The 18,574-nt window shown below is 37.5% G+C and overlaps 1 protein-coding gene across 4 annotated transcripts in view; it reads left to right on the top strand.

Moving 5' to 3' along the window:
- Nucleotides 1-18,574, top strand: part of LOC117208591 — a 280,013-nt gene that overhangs the window by 128,318 nt on the left and 133,121 nt on the right. For all 4 annotated transcript variants that reach the window (XR_004487733.1, XM_033449821.1, XM_033449822.1 and 1 more), the window contains exon 2: nt 9,905-10,128. Coding sequence is in view for 3 of the 4 variants with exons in the window: in XM_033449821.1 (XP_033305712.1) it covers nt 9,905-10,128 (224 nt within the window). In the remaining variant the exon portion in view is untranslated. The remainder of the gene's footprint in view (nt 1-9,904; nt 10,129-18,574) is intronic.

Below are 18,574 nucleotides of genomic sequence, written 5' to 3'. Positions count from 1 at the left end.
AGTCTTCTTGTTATATTTAAAATTCTGATCTTTTTACGTGCCGTTTCCTTCACTGTACCATACGATAGTGCAAGAACGCAGACAAAATATTTCATACGATCTTAATAACTTGGAAGAATTTATTGTTATACATATATATAATACATGTATATCAAATAAGCACTCTGTAATATATCCAATTATTTTAAATATATTTATACAATGTTACATTTTTCGATCGTGTCGTACTTAGCTTCCTTCCAATGCTTTAATCGCTTTTAAATAACTCACTTCTACCAGACGACGGAATATATTCCGAAACGTTATTTCCGTAATTTAAAACACCACTTTAAATCACCAACAAAGCATTGCTGAATGCGATCGCCTTGTGGTCAGACACGAAACCACGTTTCCTCAGCAGGATAGATTTCGCTGGATTTAGCGAAGGAAAAGCTTCTTGCTATTATACTTATCTGAAAACAAAGCCGGTCCAAGCGATCTTCTTTCCATCCAACGTGATTAAATCCATGGTATCTGCCGCGTGGCACCCGCGTGTTGTCGTGTAATTCCGCGAAGCCGCTTTAACCGCGGCAACAGTCGTCCGAGAATAGATTAACGGCTGACGATCCGTTGTTCGGGCAAATTTTCCTCGCGCATTGCACCCGAGATTACGGTATTTCATCGTCGACAAAGCGTTTTGGCCATACGTAGAGAGAGAAAGGGAGAGAAAGGGAGAGAGAGAGAGAGAGAGAGAGAGAGAGATAAACCAATCCTGGCGCGATCTATTCAGCAAGATTTACGCCGGTATCTATAACGAACACGGAACCTCAACGAGATATTTGCAGCCACATTTGCATGAATGATTAGGCTCGATGCAGTGACCCGGCTTTGTCGCGCCGCAATTTCCCGCGCGTTTTACCCGCAAACCGAATTATTTGAGAAGGCGCAGACGAGCGGATCGACTCGCGACGATGCCTGGACTCGGTGCAGATGAGCGAGTTCTGTCACACGATATCGCGTCGGCGTTTTTCGCCACCCGTTATCAGCTCTCTTTCGAATGTCGCGACGTATTCGCTGGTAGGAAAGATCCGGGACGACGAATTTTTGCGAGCTTACGACTCGTCGCATCGAGTACGCCACGTGGTGGACAAGAATCGAAATGATCGTTGCTCGATCATCAGATCATCAGAAGTGTGTAAGTAATGTAAACGTGGACGATAATTCCCTGCGAGATTGATAGAGGATTAGTAGAAATCATTCGTACGTCGGAATCTGATCAATCGAAAGTTAGTTCACTTATTCGTCATACAGTCCTGTTTGTTAATTCTTGTCAAACAGTGTTTCGTTACACATCAGATATTTTTTTTTCTTTTTTGAGAATTTGAGCAAAAATATGTATAATTTTAATTCGTTATGTGTAATTAATTTTCGATTTAAAAGTCTCGTTCTTTCTGTAAGAAACAATTAGAAAGAGAAAAGCGATTTGAAACATTTCTGTAACTTTGATCGTCCTGTGTCAAGGAGCTAAAGAATTTTTTTCTCCTACGAACTGCTACATTGGATGTTGTATATTTTTTTCACGAAATCTATTCGTAATCTCGACTTGGTCGAAGAGAGAATTTCTGACCACATTTATTCCGAGAACATTTTTAAACTTACGCAAAACTCTGTTCTTTATTAAATATCAGCACAAAGTGGAAAGGAGAATAAATGATTTTTGCATGACACGTATGAAAGGATGAAAAGATTGTTCCCGGCATTGACACTGTTTGCTTAAACGTCACCGTGTGTGGTTAGACAAAGAAATAAATATTCAAGATATCTCAGCCGAGCCATGCAGTAGGGAAAATATCAACAAAGATCCGACAAGCAGACTTTTACTCACGTCGGATCCCCTGATATCAAGTTTCAGAAAAACTGCGTATTATATGCATTTTTGTATGTTTGACCCGAATCCTCGTTTAGATGCCGCACTGTGCATCGTCGCGATTCTAAACGTTCGTTTGAACTTCCTGTCAGTGTATAATTGATTGCTGTAAACTGAGCATACAGTGCAAAAGCGTGAAGTGCTTAGGTATCTGATAATCAATACGGAATTTTAATCCTTCAACGCAGTGACGTTTACCTGAAAATGATTTTTGAACATGACCAAATACTGGGTCAGATTTTCTCTCATTTCTCGAACGATCGTGTTCGAGTATTTTATAAATAATTTTGTCACTGCTGTATTCTTTTATAAAATATTCAACCGGCTATAAAGCGATATCGGAAACATCTCGAGGAAACAGTTTGCCCTACATTCTGAACACTATACATTCATACTCTAGGATTATTATGAAATACATATGTAGGTTAAAAGTTATTTATAAAAGATACAATGGAAGTTGTCTGCTTTCGCACGACTAAACGTCGATTCCTGTCCATTGGAGCTCTTAGTTCTCGCATAATATATTTCCATAGAATCTTTATCATATTCCTTTCACCGGAAAGAAAACTGAAACGAAATTAAGAAAGATTTTCTTTCTTTTTCGCGCTCCTCCGATAAACCCAAATTCTCCGCTAACGTTGTACTATATATCCCCAAGCAACTCCTTCGAACTGAGTATTACACTTCAAAGTGAGTACGCCGTAAAACGCGCAGCGAAAAGAAACTCGAACAATATCGAGAGTCTCCTTCGAGCGATCCCCGTTGAGGTTCGTCGTTGAATCAGGTTGTGAGTTGCTCTCGAGTCGATATCTTAGTACATAGCGCGGAGCGTCGATCACGAGTCTCGAGGAATCATCTCGGTCCCCTTTCTCGCAGCGATAACATTGTTTCCGGTCGTAGTCGCGTGGCCAACGTCTTCAGGATCAGATAAAAGGCAGACTCTATCGCGAAACTCGGTGCCAGACAGAAAAATTTGTTGGCGCGAGCAACGATCGGTCGAGACCGGTCTTCGCTCGCAGCCAAAGTGCTCCTCGCGGCTTAATATGATAGCGCTCGGTTGCCGCTCAGACGAGCCGTGCCGCGCTCGAAGAGAGAGTAATATTGATCGACGGAGTAGCGGACTTACATCGTCCCAAGAGGGAGCGAGTAGAGAGAAGGGAAGGGTGGTGGTGAGCATGCGAGGGTGGGTCGCGCTCGAGGGTGCCACGGCAAGGGTGCGACAGAGAAGAGGAACAGCGGTGAGAGAGCGGGAAGAGTTGGGGTAAAAGGGGTGGGGATTGGTGGTTGCTGAAGGGTCGAAGGGCCAACGCGCACGACCATGGCCAAAGGGTGCTCTCTCTATCTGCCTTTCTTTCCCCTTCTTCGTCTCTCATTCTCGGTTCTTCTCCTTCTCTCTTTCTCCTCCTACGCGTCCCGTTTTTGCCCCCTTTTTTTTCGCTCGTTCTCTCTATTTCCCATCCCTTGCTGTTCCTCCACGTCCCTCACCTGGTTTGTTTTGCACGCGACTTTTCGTGGAACCTGAAGTTCTTTGTAGTTAGGTCTCAAAGTTCCCTTTTGGGAGGCCGTTTCTTCATACCGGTGTACGAGCGATTTAATTTTTTTCTTCCTTCTGTCTCTGTCTTTATCTACCGTTTCTCTTTTTTCCTCTCTTTCCGTTGTCCTTCCGATTGCCAGAGCCTTTACGTGTCTCCCTCCCGCTTCTCGTTCGGTTTTATTACACCGGAACTTTCGTCATCTTTATTTGCCTCCTGGAAATTTGATAGTCTCGCAGCGAGGGTGGTTTGCCGCGTCGGAAGGGCCGAAGGAACGCGAGATTCTCCTCCGGGAAATGTTTCGTAGATTCCCCGTTGCCACGGGCCGGAAGGCGACTTTCGTCGGGGAAGCTTTTTCCCTTGGCCAGAGAGATTTATGAGCGTGGAGGTCGGGCCGACGTTTCGGGAGCGGCCGTGCGAATTTACGCGTCGAAGCCGCGTCGTTAATACCCGCCACGGTACTTCTGCGTCGATTATGCGACGCCCATGCTTCACTACACTTGAATTATGGCTGGCCACGCGTGTCCATCGGCTGTTTGAATTAAACGTATGAAAGCTGCGCGATTAATAACCGTGATTAATCTCGTCGAAGTCGTTTAATAGCGTTGCGAGAGCTTCGTCGTGCGATACGTAAAGTCTCTCTATAGGAATCGCCGAACCGTGAAATTCGAAAGTCAATGTTGGTTTCACGATTTGTGGCAGCGATCGTTGATTTTGCCTGAAGCTCTTCCAAGTTCAATCGCTTTTTCTTCCATGTAGAATACGCGACGCGTGATTCACATTGAACCCAGCAATTCGCTGGAATGTCTATTGTAATAATATATTCAACGGAATCTTTGAATATGTAATAGTTGAAAATTAAATGAGAAAAGGAAGTGCAATGAACCAAGTCCGTAATTTAGTGTCGCGTATATCGATACTCTCCTTCGTTTCATACTTCCGCCTTTAACAAATTAATTCTGAATATTCAATTAATATATACGTGTTTGAATAGCATCAGAATCGATTAAGCTTTGTACGAATAATTAGAATCTAATGGAATACGTGTAATACATACGTATAGGTAATAATATGTTGTTGATTAAAGTTATTTAATATAGGCACACGATTAATTTATTAATTGATAAATCGTTCGGAATACTATACTTATGTATTAAAATTAAAAGAGGAACTACGCGTATGAACTGTATGCTAATGAATATCGTATAGAGTAAAATATTAATATAATTTACCTATTACATTTAATGAATTTGGAGTATTTAGAATTATTTTAGAATATCTCATACCGGCGATACTTTGTTGTTGAAAATCGTAATTTTATAGCATAAATAATTTTATTACGTATCAGGTACTTCGTTCAAAAATGAACAAATAATTTCGACATGATTATTACGCGGATGAGATTAATATGGTCGAGTAACGCATTCGCGAGGATAATTTTAAAATGATACTTCTTAGTGTTCTCGTTGGAATTGTACCAGCAACGGAGGATAAAAGATAATTTTTGGAGCGACGAACGTTTTCTAGGACACGAACAGAGTTTCTCTATAGAACGAGAGAGAATTCTTTTCTCTATCTAAATATTTGCCTTTTCCGCTCGTTTTCTTTTATATTAGAACTCTGTAATTCCGCCGGTCAACTTCAATTGGAGATAAAACGTTTGAGATAATAAATATCTCTTAAATATGAAATTAATTAATTATTAAATGACTGTTTATTTGCGCAGATAACGTTGTTTGTGGGAAATACTATATTTTTGATCGAGATAAATTTCATTTGTATATCAAGCGTTATATAATGTATGATTAATGATACATTCTGACGTAATGATTGATATTTGACGTTGTTACTTATCAAATGTTCAACAGTGTCGAACATATACCGAATACTTCTACTTTTTCGCTCGAACTTATTGGACCAAAGACAACATATGTATAATGCGAAGAAACTGTAAAACGAATTGGGTTGTTAAGATTATTTCAAAATTATTATAATACCATATTGTTACATCTTTATATAATCTACGTAATAATGGAGTTAAAATTGTGGTTTATAAAATACCTAACTGTACCAAAAATATTCAATTTATTAGAAACAGCATAGCCTTCGTAACTACACAAATTACGACAAACAATTTTCCAATATACCTTCCTTAACTATTAAATTCCAGCAAGCAATTTTCCGATACCTCGTTTTATTTTGGGAAATATTGATTTTTATCTAGAAAATTTTGAATGTGTATTTTATAGCAAATATCAAGAAACAATTTTTCGGTTTCGGTTTTCGCGAACGTTTCGTAACACGATATGATTGAAAATATAGTGCAATTGAATTCTAAAATTAGCGATCTGCTCGTATGTATCGTATACATCGTTAACAGAGTCTAATATCGTTATGATGTAATATAGTCAATTTTTAATTCGTCATCGTTGTGAATCAACGAACTATAAATACTAGGACATATTATAATCATTTCAGAATGGAGAATAATCATGGTCTGGTATGTCAAATCGTGCTAAGCTTGCTTAAAATATAAATAAAATGTAGTGTTGCATTCTGGAAATGGATAAACCGTGTAACACGAATGAATAATACGAAGCATTTTCTCATACGATTGCATTCGTGGCAGAAGTAAATTCGAATGAACGGCTGATAGAATCGCCGTAGAATCGATATTTCCTGAAAAACGATAGCTTTATTTATATCAGAGGTTATCAAGGTATTGGGAATATCGACGTTAAAGAATTGCGCAAAGATGTTTGCACAATACGAACAACTATTTGCATAACTGGTTCGGACAGCACAGATTTAGAGGCACGCTTGTCCTTTAACATTCATCAAATAATTAACGAAAGATATATTTGCGGTATCTTCGAATATAAAGCGAGTAATAAATTTTCTCACCTTTCATCGCTTAACACGTGTTTCTCGAAGCATGTCGTAAAAGTGTTACAGGTAAACATAATTAAAAAAACATCATCAGACTTTCGAACAATTCACGCAGTTCGGTTTCCTCCCGCATAAATAAGCTAAAAAATGCAAAACCAATATATTATAACGTTTAATGTCACGTGTAGCGTACAGATTTATTATTGAAATATTTTTCCACGTAAAAACATTTTTACATTCGTTTAGCAAGAGAAACAAGCAACGTAATTTTAACCATATCTTATTAGCTTCGAAGAACTGAGCTGCTATACGAATACGTGACATGTTGGTTTGATAAAATCCTTCGTAAGGTATTTTGCTCTAACATATTCTGCAATGGATATTGATATCACGATTATTGGCGCGCGTCGTATATTTTCCTCTCGATCTCCCTCGCGAATCTTCGCGTTCACGAATTCGGATCGACCTAGTCGCAAAACGAAGCGTCCCATTGCGAATAATCGCGTGGAGACGGTTAACCATCTGTTGCTCTAATTCCATCGTTCTTCCTCGATTCATCTCATTTGCGAAACCTTCGAAATTGTCGCGAAATCCAGCGATCTGCAACAGAAATCAGGCTCGTTTCCTTCTTGAGCGGAGCGACGCACCCTTTTATCGCCAATCTTGCTCGGAGTTCCCCCGAGAATGTTCTCGGCCCACATTCGAGCACAAGCTCGCAGCTGCAACCACGCCATGCGGAAAACTATCTCGCGCCTTTGGCCCCGATAGCCCCGAGCGACACGAGCGAAAACTTTTCAATCGAGTTTCTTCGCGGCCCATCCCCAACGCCCAATGCTGGTCGCCATTCTTCTTTTTTTTTCTTATTTTTACGCCCGTCCAGCCGAAACGAACGCTCTGCGACACCGACTTTCAGCCGTGAAATTGCCGCGCGAGCGAGTTTTATCGAATTCGCGAATTAATTCGCTCCCCTGTGCGCGTTACGATTCATTTGTTCCGTAAGTTGGATCTGGCTGTAACGAAATTGGGGTGGAAAATGGCACGATAGGCCGAGGAAGATTCTTCCGAGTGTTGGAACTTAAGGCGAATGGTTGTGGGTGGCTAGGAATTGGAAATAGTTTCGAAGCAGAAGGAATTTAAGTTGCTTTGTACGGTGTGTAACTTCGTTTTGTAGCTTAATCTTGTGTTTTGGATTTATTGGAAATAGCTGCGCGTGCCGAGCGCTGCTAGGGTTTCTTTTCTCTCTGTTAATTATTATTTCAACAATAAATTTGAAAACCATCCAGGAAACGTTCACGTTGTTGCGAAAAGAAATTGATTCTTCGCGTGTTCCCCGTTAAAATCGTTAAAAATTATTGAACTGCCAGGCAAAAAATTCCTTAAGTTAAGAGGAGGTGGCAAGTGGGTGATTGAGTTTATGGGTGTTCGAGAAGTGGGCAGCCTCACGTTATTTTCTCTAGGATGTTGAAGAATATGCAAAATTTGCTCCACGTACTATGAGACTTTCTTTTATACATATGTATATTTTTTTACATGTATGTATAGACAGTAATGGAAACCAGCCTTTTAAATAAATCCAGAACAAGCGTAGTTATGTAAAAATATCGATTGTTTCAATAAATTGTAGAAATTGAATCATTTGGAAACTACTTCAGTAGTTACTCTATTTATGGTTCAAGTCTTTTCTACAATTATTTATTTTTCCTTTAGTTTTGTACTGAATTTTGCAATGCTTGCATGATAGCTGCGAAACAATTATTATTACAGTCTCCTTATCTAATCTTTTAGAATTTATATCTCAACATAATTGATAAATTGTTCAGAATGCTTTTACGATTCTGAAGTATCAAATCTCAACATAGGCGATTGAGTTATTTAAAGAACGTGCACGTTAAAATAGATATATTTTAAAAGCTATCGTAATGGTAATAACAAATTTTCAATGTACACAGAGCAAGTTCCTATCTCACGATACGTTCAGACTGAAGCTAATGTCAATAATTTTACAATACGAACGAAGAGAATATTAATTTCTCAAAAATTTATCATTTAAGTACTGGCAGATAACATTCAACCCTCGAAAAGTCATTTTCAAATAAAAACATCAAATAATAAAAAAAAGTATCAGAAGTGAAAACACAGTCGTACGTACCTATTTGTTAAAATAGCGCTACTTTGTGCCATAATTTGACAAGACTGAAATCGATTTTGCATATCGTCCTCGTTTGTCGACTGGTAGAACATTTTAAGCCACTTGACTCGATACTCGTTGTACTACTTTTTTCTACATACTTTTCGACATCATATAATGTTCATGCACGTAACCACTGTTAGAAATTCTTTCCTTTTCCTTTTGTACGTTTTATCGCATCGGATCCGGTAGACCGTAGTTAATCGCAGATGCATCGAAATCGAATTCGAGCTATTATCCTAGCGATGCGCGAATCAATCGGTCGTCAATCGATTGGATAATTCGACCTAGCTTGCCAACAGCCAGGACAGACATCAGGCCCCGATGTCTGGTGCACTTGAGTGGATTTAAAAGTCGATAAAATCGTTTCTTATCGATGCAACCCGTTTACGAGCAACGAAACGGCAAAAACTTTTACAGTCGATTTTAACTGTAATCTGTTCCCTGGAAAAGTTTTAAGGAACGAGTGAAATATTCGAGCTAATTCTCTGGATGCAACTCGTTTACATATAATGAACAAATTTATTCGCACATGCACATTACGTTTCATTGCATTATGCTTTAAATTCGCAAGGTTTAAAGGTTTCATATAATCCGAAAGAATTTTCATTCTGTTCGATGTAAAGTATAAAATTGACTACAAGCGAAATAATATCGATATAGTTATGAAATATTACGTTTATTTAATTATTTATTTGTAGTATATGATGCGATGTAACGATTAAGAAGACTTCTTTTTCTTTTTTAAATGGGGCAAACCTTCATGGCTACCCGCGTCCTCTGGGGGGAGGACGCAGGGTGGCGCCGAATTTTTACCGGCTAAAATTCCCATGATGGCTGCTTGAACAATTAGGAAGACTGTAATTTAATTAACCCTCTATAATGCAAATTCTTCTTGTGAAAATTTACAATTATCAAAAATGTTATTATGCAGGAAACGGTTATTAACCTTGAAGCTACAGTGGAGTACAAATGCACCTAAAAACGAAATTAAATTGAGAGGATGTCGATATCGGTATGTCACTTCAAAATTACACGGCGTTATAGAGGGTTAAAATTAAGATTGAATTTTAACATTGATTTTAATGTCTGCCTGGTACAATATTAGCTGCCATAGGTCAACGACTCGTGTGACGAACCTTTCTTCCTGTTTCATTTGCGCTTCTCTTGCTCTCTCTTTTTTTTTAAATATCTCTCTTACATATGCCAGACAGTTAATTTTTTATTAAGCCTGCCATTTTTCTCAAAGTTAAGATCTCGTTTAATAAAACCAACGGTGTGGCCGAATAGAAAGAAACTAAAAAAAACAAAAAAGATATGTTCTGTACAATTATCAATCTCGTTTTAATCCGTCGGTTATCTCATTTTACAATCATTTTCTTCTTTCAGACCAAATAAGCGACGTGTGCAAGAAGAATTATATGCGAGATCTCTACAGGAAAATAGACGGGGCTGTCCTGATGTCACAGCTCGAGAAGGATCTGGACTGTACCATCACCTTCCAAACGCATAGTATCCTTCAGCGGTTCATGCTACGCTTCGACCAACTGCAATTGGACTGCAACGATCACCTCTACATCTACGATGGTGCACATGCGGTCAGCAGTTACAAGGTAAGTCCCAGCGTTCCATTTCAAAGCGGTATTCTATGAGCTACTGGTTACTCGGACTTCATAGTCGATCCGTCGTGGCGAAACGTAATTCCGATCTGCATCCAAATTGGTATGCCAAAGCTGGATGTATGTAATATCGGCGCTTAGTCGTGAATTTGCATCCGCAGGAAACAGTTTTCGGACGTACAGCCGAATAGTTATTGTTTGTTGTTCGTTTCCTGTGAAATGTCTATGCTTTCCGGGGGAATGGATAATTATTTGAGGACGAGTTTAGGAAATACTCGTCCACAAGTACGAATTCGTTTCATAAATAACTGTAGTAAACTATTTTAGCAGCAGTTTGTTTCGAAAGAATTAGATTCAGGTTGATGAACGACCACGATCATCGAATTTATTGCCATCCTTGTACGTATGAGAAAAGATGGAAGAAGCGAAGGTTACGAAGAAAAAGATTGATGCTACCGTTTTCTAAAATTTGACACGCAATTCGGATTGATAAAAGAAGAAAATCTAGCAACCGAATTATTTTGCTAATTCTACCCGACTTAATTATTATCTCTAAATTAATAAAATAGTATGCTCAATTGGGAAATATTATTCAGAACGTTAATGAATTCCAAACGAAGAAAACAAAAGGAGACGTTCACGCGCGTCTCTCTACCAATTACTTCCGACTTGGTAAACAACGATGAAAAGGTTCATTCACGTAAATAGCACTTCCTCTAATCAGTGTACGATGGTCGCCGCTAATAATGACTAATGCGAAGTCAGAGGATGAAACGTGACTTTTTGTCCCCGATTAACGTTTCCAAGCATAATTGCCTTCATCGATCAAAAGATAAAGCGGTAATTGCAGTAAGGAACGACGTTATTTTTCCATGATTGCCGTCAGGGATAATGGCATCCTACCGGTAGGGACCAAGTTTCAGATGTGAGGGCTATTTTAATATACTCCCATTCCATTATAAATTCCGAGCATGGCCTAAGCCGTAGAGACGCTGGAAACTTACACCATTAATCAAGATTCGTCCCTTGATGGAAGGAAAGTATGCTTCGTTTGCTTGTTCCTTTGTTCGGCATTTTCCTTTCTTGATCGACATTTTCGTTTCATGATCGACAGGCAATTTGATTTGATATTATTCATGGATAACGCCGAGGTTCGTGATTCGACGAACAATCGTACAACGCTTTTTACAGATTTGTCGGTGATGTCGTTCTTCGAATCGATTTTGGGAATTGATGTAAATCAAGCTATTGCCCTAGATATTTTAGCCACCGCTAATGTCTTAAATGTGACACGCGTTCTAAATATTTTAGGAATCTCAGGTAACCTAAATGTCAAGTGATATAGCTATGTATCTGAGCTACCTCGGTTATCCTCGATATTTCAGAAATACTAGATATCCTTGTTATTTTAGAAAGCAATATAGGTCTCTTAGCTATCTGTATGGTCATATTTGCAAAAGCTTTCCGAACTAATGGGAGCTGAGAAGAGATGGAGCGGCGAGAACACGATGAGATATTTAACCTAACCGAAGGTGTAGATTCCTTTCAGGTTAAAAATCACTTTCCAGGGAAGTTTGTTTCACGGTTCTTAGCGCAATCAGCTCTCGATGAATCGTCCCGGAATCGTGTTCAGTTTCCCAAGAAATGCATTATTGTTTCAATCTGATGGTTTTATCAAACGTGGCGTGAAATACAAGCGGAGAAAGGCGATAATGAGTTTCGGCTTGAAAAATAGAAGCTCCGTCGGGTAAATGAGAAATGAGCGCAACAACCGTGAGCATTGTTTTCTTTTTCTTTTTTTTCTTTTTTCTTTTCTCTATCGTGGGTTTGAACTCTCACAAAGGAGGACATTTTGTGAGTTGGTCACGCGATATCGCAATTTCCTGTGGATTAAAAACTGTAATGTTGAGAATTGTTTTAGTTGTACCTTTGGATCGACCCAAATATTTAATAGCAGGTTTTGTGTCCTACGTTTATTTGTTTCTCGTGCATATTTTCCTATTTAACATGAAATTACGATTAACGATGCGATGTAATCAGTAATAATAATCATGCTATTTTTATACCTAAATTCTAACAATAATTCCTTTCAATACCAACTAATAGTACATAGAAAAAAAGAAAATTGGTTTTAATTAACAGCTGATAAGGAAGCTCTCGACGATCATAAGATGGTAACTCCAAACATTTGAACGGTATAGTGCATGTACTTGCGTACGTACATGAAAAGTATGCATAGAAACGCGTATAATAACGAAACGGGAGAGAAGCGAGAGAGCAACACAATTTTGCATAATGGCAGATTAACTTTAATCTTTTTTATGATCTACTTAGTATCCTGTTAGGCGTACTATTTATTACTATCTCTGGCTTTTTCTCTCATTTTCTTCTTCTATTTTCTTAAGCGCGTCGGTCTTTGTCCACCGTAAACTTTCCGCGTTTTTCGCCTTAATTTCTCGTGCAACACTCGTCTCTCTCGGCGATTGAATCGAGACCGCGACTCGCGAGAGGATTTCGTTGGAAAACTCCCGAAATGTGGCGCGTAAATGAGAACGAGTTACCGAGGTAATGTGGCCAATTGGATCTTCGTGGCGCGCTTTTATTTCGAAAGGAGGCCAACAACTTCCGGTGATTTGCAGTATGCGATGGAATTTGGATCGGTGCTCGTTTATACCCAATGTGCAGTATCACCGAAGAATATTCGAACGTTTGCTCATGTTTAGCACGACATAGGCTAATTGCGAAAAAGACGAACCTCGTTTTCGTAAACGTTTGGAACTTAGACTTAGAAACTTGGTCCTTAGACTTTAGATTCGTGAAACTGGAATCCCCGAAACTTCGTGAAATCTTGAAAATTTGCAAACTTGAAATGATTAATTGTCTTAATCTTTTTCCCTGCTTATTTTGTCAGAAACTGGAATCTAAACAAATTCTTTTCAGAACATCGGATTATTTTTTCTCATTGTAAACGATCGTAATGGACCGATGATACCGTTTGAAATAGATAAATTGACTCGATAAGTCTTCGGTTAATTAAAGTATGAAATACACGAAATCTCTTACCAACATTTGTTTATGATACTCATTATTTAAATCTTCACTTATCCCCTCAATATTTCCCAGCCCTACGGTGAACTACCCCAAATTGTCCTGAAATTTCCCCTGTGGCTGACAGTGGGTTTAATACATGGGGGAATTATTCTTTCATGAGGCGATCGATTGTCGGAGAGTTTTCCGTTTGAATCAAATATTCCGAACTGTGCACGAATCTTCGAATTCTTTCACAGTTCATCTGTAATTTCATATTATTTACTTCTTTAGTTTCATTGTATCGTACCATTTTATAATGCGTTTCTTTGTATTCGAATCAAGATATTAAATCTGACAAAATATTCAGTTAGTTGTAAACTTCCTAATATCGTAAGTAATTGTATTTAAAAATCCCGTATACCTTCGTATTGTTTTATTTCCCTTCCTATCTTCTCGTTTTTTTTTTTTTTTTAAATATAATGGAATTCCTAAATTCGATAAAATCAAAATATACCTTGAATATATACACTGATAATAATAAGAATGTCCCCAGGGTTTCACAAACTTTGTCATTCTATTCTATAGATATAATCAAGCGAAAACATTATTCCATATACATAAATATTCCGAAAGCATATATATTATATTAGCATTACTTTTACCACAATTCGTAATATCTTTTTACTTCATTTTTTAATTAAACGACAACTATGCAACTTATTATTCTTAAAGCAGTACTATAATTATCTTACTGTTTAACCATTCTACTTGTACTATAATTGATTGCGAAAATGTTACAAAATCTAACAATCGCTATATGAAGATAATTTTCAAAAATTATCCTCGAATTATTCATTAATCATTAAATAAAAAAAGTCTTAAAATCATCCACGAAACATATGTTATTTGTCCCATTCATCTTACACGCGAGAATAAACAACATCGATGTGTTCAATTAAATAAAAGAATCGCTTTACTGTTCGTCATACAGATCGATCGCAAGCATCCGGACAAATCCTTTTCCGACACGGGACACTTGCGACAGAATTCCACGATGAATTATCGACCAAAATCGGGACAAAAATACGAAGGGATGTTTCTCTTAAGAACGCCTGCGCGATGTTCAAGCCACGACATATCGACTTTTCGTGTGTTCCATCTTTCATAGATAGCAGGGACACGATAAACGTCGAAAACTGGACCGTATGATTATTTCTATTCCATTGAAATGTCTTTTTATTTGTAAATAGCACGAAAATCCTATTACAATCGATGGAATCACGGAAACGATAATCGTTTCAAAAAATGAGATAAGTATAGGCTGCAAGTAAATATACAAACAGCATGCAACCTATATATAACATATTCAACTACACCATAACATGTACAAGCGATTATGGTTCCTTATGAAAATGTAAGAAGAAAATATAAAGTGAAAGTTTATTACGTGATGCTTCGCTTTCGAGACAACTGCATTTGAAAATTTCTCAAGCATATTTGATCGTGGCTAATTATCACTTGGATGCGAGCAAACATTTAACAGGAGGCTAGCAGCAGGGAAAATGTCGAGTATGATCTCCATTTTCATGAAAATAGAACCTGAACGTGTTTAGTTAAGAATTGGCCTATACACACGCGTCATAGATTTACAAATGTATTTTTCTCAAAAGCAGATTGTCTTCCGATAAAATTTTATTCTACACTTTCGATTTATTTTCACACGCAGAACAACGTTCTGTCGGTTATTTATCCTTGCCCAGTCCGGGATTAACCAGGTTCAAGTATACTTGATAAATTGTCAAACTCGATTTTCTCGAAATAGAAGCGTCGTATGAAAAAATGTTATTCTATAATTTCGCCTTATTTTTTCGTAAGGAATCACTTCATGTCTACTTGTACATTGTATTCGATCGTATCTTGTATGGCATTTGTATTTACCCAGAAAAATTTTGTTGTAGATTTTTAAGGTTTCACCAGTACGTTTATCGACGCGTTTTAATGTCTGGATACAAATTCTTTTGTTGAACTCTACCTTTACTCATAGTTTTCTAAAAGTGTACGTGTTAATGGAGAATTTTATTACACTTTGATTAACATTTCAAACAAGTTGTCGGTGAAAAGCGACTGTTTACGATATCGTCTCAACTCTTAGGTTTTGATAAATAACAATGGTACGATGTGGTTCGAAAAAGTAACGGTAACCATGATTTCTTATCGAATAGAATATCGTTTATAGCTATTTTCGTTCTTACAATTTATTACCAAACCAGGATAAGTATCGACTGATTTTTGTCCAAATATTTTTTGCCTGGAAAAGTCGTAGCGACTGTTACGTTGAGAAGACCGCTCAAGACTATGAAGGAAAAAAGGGGAACACGATTAGACAGAAGGCACAAAGCACGTTGCGAGACAAAATATTCTCGCGTTGCACGTGTCTTTTGCGTTGTAACGCTGAGCGCGAACGAAATCCGCTTGCGAAAAGAGACGCGAGCTGTCGCCGCGGAGACGGCCGGATTTAGCAGCTATTTGGACAGCACAATGGGACATCATAGAGACGTTTCACGCGCGGTAATATCCTGGCTGTCACCATGACGACAGAGCTTGCGTAATGGCTGTATTCTTGTTACCTACGGGGTTCCTGATGGAAAAATATGCGTGCGACCGTCGATTTGGTTCGCAGGGTTTCGCGACATCCATTGCCTTTCGATTGCTGTTGTTTAAGGAAAATTACCTCAAGGCCTTTCAAGTTTCATAAATAGATGTTCCTGTAAATATCAAGTAGGATATCTAGAATATACAGGATGACTCAGTGAAAATTATCACTTGATATAATTCGTTATCTGTGACATTTGTCAAAAAATATTTGGCCTGAAATTTATTGGATTTGTGGAACCTGGACAGAGGAGTACATTTTGACTTTTTAATACTTCATTAGTTTGGCGGATATCGTAACTTTAATTTGTCAAATTTAACGTTTAAAAGAGGAGCCAACGCTCGAGGTGGTATTTTTATGTTCACGTTGTCTTTGTTTTTCGTACGTTAAATTTGGCAAATTAAAGTTAAAGTATCTGCTAAACTACTGACTTTCCAGCGTAAGCAGGTTAATACTTTTTTGTAGAGAATATTCAGTTGGATAGACTAATGTTATACAAAATATACGCTGCCATTTAAAAAACTCAGTTACCTGAATGAATAATAAAAAGTACATATAAAGTATTGAAAAATCAAAGTATACTCATCTAACCAGGTTTCTTGAATGCAATAAATTTCACTTCAAAAGCCTTAAAAATTTAAACGAAGTATTCCTCGACTCAAGTGTCTAAATACTTTTTTTTATAGAGAGTGAGAAAGTACACCGAGAGTGGTTTATGAAAAATTATAAAGTTCAATTTAAAAAAGGAGTACAATTGCACTTTGCAAATGGACTGTTGCATCTCCAAAAAAGCTAATACGGTAATATGATAGAGCCTGTTAAATAATGCAAATCTTCTCTTCTATGATTTTTCTCTAACTTGGAATAGAGTTGTAGCCTGTCCCAATTACTAGAAACACCCTGTATACGTATAACGTGACTCATTTAATATTAGAGCCGAAAGTTACGCTATTGATGTTAGAGATACGAAGAAACGTCAAGCTAAATGACGTATTTGTTGAAACGAAACAAATGTTATGACTAAAAAAAGAAAATCTTTTTTTCGCCCCTCATTTTAAATCATCGTCTCTTCTTTCTAAACGAGATACATTTTTATTACTATAACTTACATATTTCAAATTACCATACGACAGATGTTTATATCTATATGTAGTTTATCACTGTAAGATTGCAGCCGTTAAATTTCATTTGCGTGTAATCTTGTCTGAATAATTTTGTATCGTATTTATATACCGCGAGGATTATCAAAAATGTATTTCTTCCTATCCAGAAATGGGAAGAAGATAGTTCCACAAGCACAAAACTTTCTCTAAGGCCGTTGATAATATAAATCATGAACTGCTAAATCCGTACAAGTCAATACAAGTACTTGACCATTATTACTCTCAAAGAAGAATCAACAAGTTTCCTTCAAATTATAGTGGACACGCCTATTCGGCGTGCTTTTAGAGTTCATCTTCTTGCAATTAACTATATATACGCGTGTCCAGCACACGTGTACATACTCTCGAAATAATGATCCGTGGGCCATTATTGCGCCACATATGACCTCTGCTTAAATCTCCGTGCATTTTAATGAAGCATAAGCGATCTCGTTTCTTGCCGAGATCGTACTACGACGAATATTCAGTTGCATTCGCTAGGTGATCTTATCAACACGAACGACGCGAGTCTGCTACATTTCTGCTAGTTATATTTTCGAATTTATCGCGATATCCGATTTACATATCGTTATCACGAATTCCTATATCACGAAGGAATCTGGTCGTTGAATTCTTGCCCCCTTCGCGACAAACGTAAAGCCTTCAGTATTACAGACGTTGGAATCTTGTTGGAAGTTCTATACGAGTATATTTGTGGCAAGATTCTATTTACATAGATTTAAAATTCTCTATATACTGTATATATATGTATATAGATTAATTAATTTATTTTCAAGTTTACAAAAGAATTATTTTAAATCACGATAAATATAATTATGGTAAAAATATTATTTTTCTCATTTCTTAGCTTCATCCCTTGAAATTCTTCTCTCGATGTTCTTTCAACATACGAATAAATTATTTTACGTTCTGACATTTTTGCAGTGAGCATATATATGTACATATAATTAATTATAGAGATATTCGTGTATGCAAATAATGAAATTCGAAATTGTAGGCTGTCGTGCTGGTAGAAAAACTTCACCGATAAGCATCGTTAGTATCGATTATGTTTCTCAATTATCATCGTCATTATCTTGAAAGCTAGTCGAAAAATACGTACATAAATCGAATGAAGATTAACGTTTCGATCGAAACATTAATTTTCTTCCACCGCACAAAGCGATGGGAGTTTCAAGAAGAAAGTAAATGAAGTTAGCTTTTCATCTCTATTTCTGTCTCATATTCTACGTTACGAGTTACGTCGGAATTATGTTGAAAGAAACTTTACGTTATCGGTTTCGTTTCTCATTCGGTCGGACAAAAGGAGTCTTTGAGGGTTTCTTTTTCATTCCGCTTCTATTCATATATGACAAGACTTCGTCGGTGGCCGGCTTTGCGACTTTTCACGAGGTTACATATTGTATTTGCCGAGAGTATCCGTCAATCTTGTCGTTTTAACGATCCGGACGCTGTCAATAAATCAAGCATCGTGTAAGTACGAGATTGAACCATTAGTTAGAATTATGAAATTAATTGATCGAATCCTTCGTAAGCCATTTGTACTTAGAGTTCAGAAGGATATTTGTTTTTGTCACGAACTTTATAATTTAGC

The sequence above is a fragment of the Bombus bifarius genome, unplaced genomic scaffold (assembly GCF_011952205.1).
Source record: "Bombus bifarius isolate JDL3187 unplaced genomic scaffold, Bbif_JDL3187 scf7180000008140, whole genome shotgun sequence".
Classification (NCBI taxonomy): domain Eukaryota; kingdom Metazoa; phylum Arthropoda; class Insecta; order Hymenoptera; family Apidae; genus Bombus; species Bombus bifarius.
The sequence above is the reverse complement of the archived record's forward strand: the minus strand, read 5'-3'. Positions and strand labels throughout refer to the sequence as shown.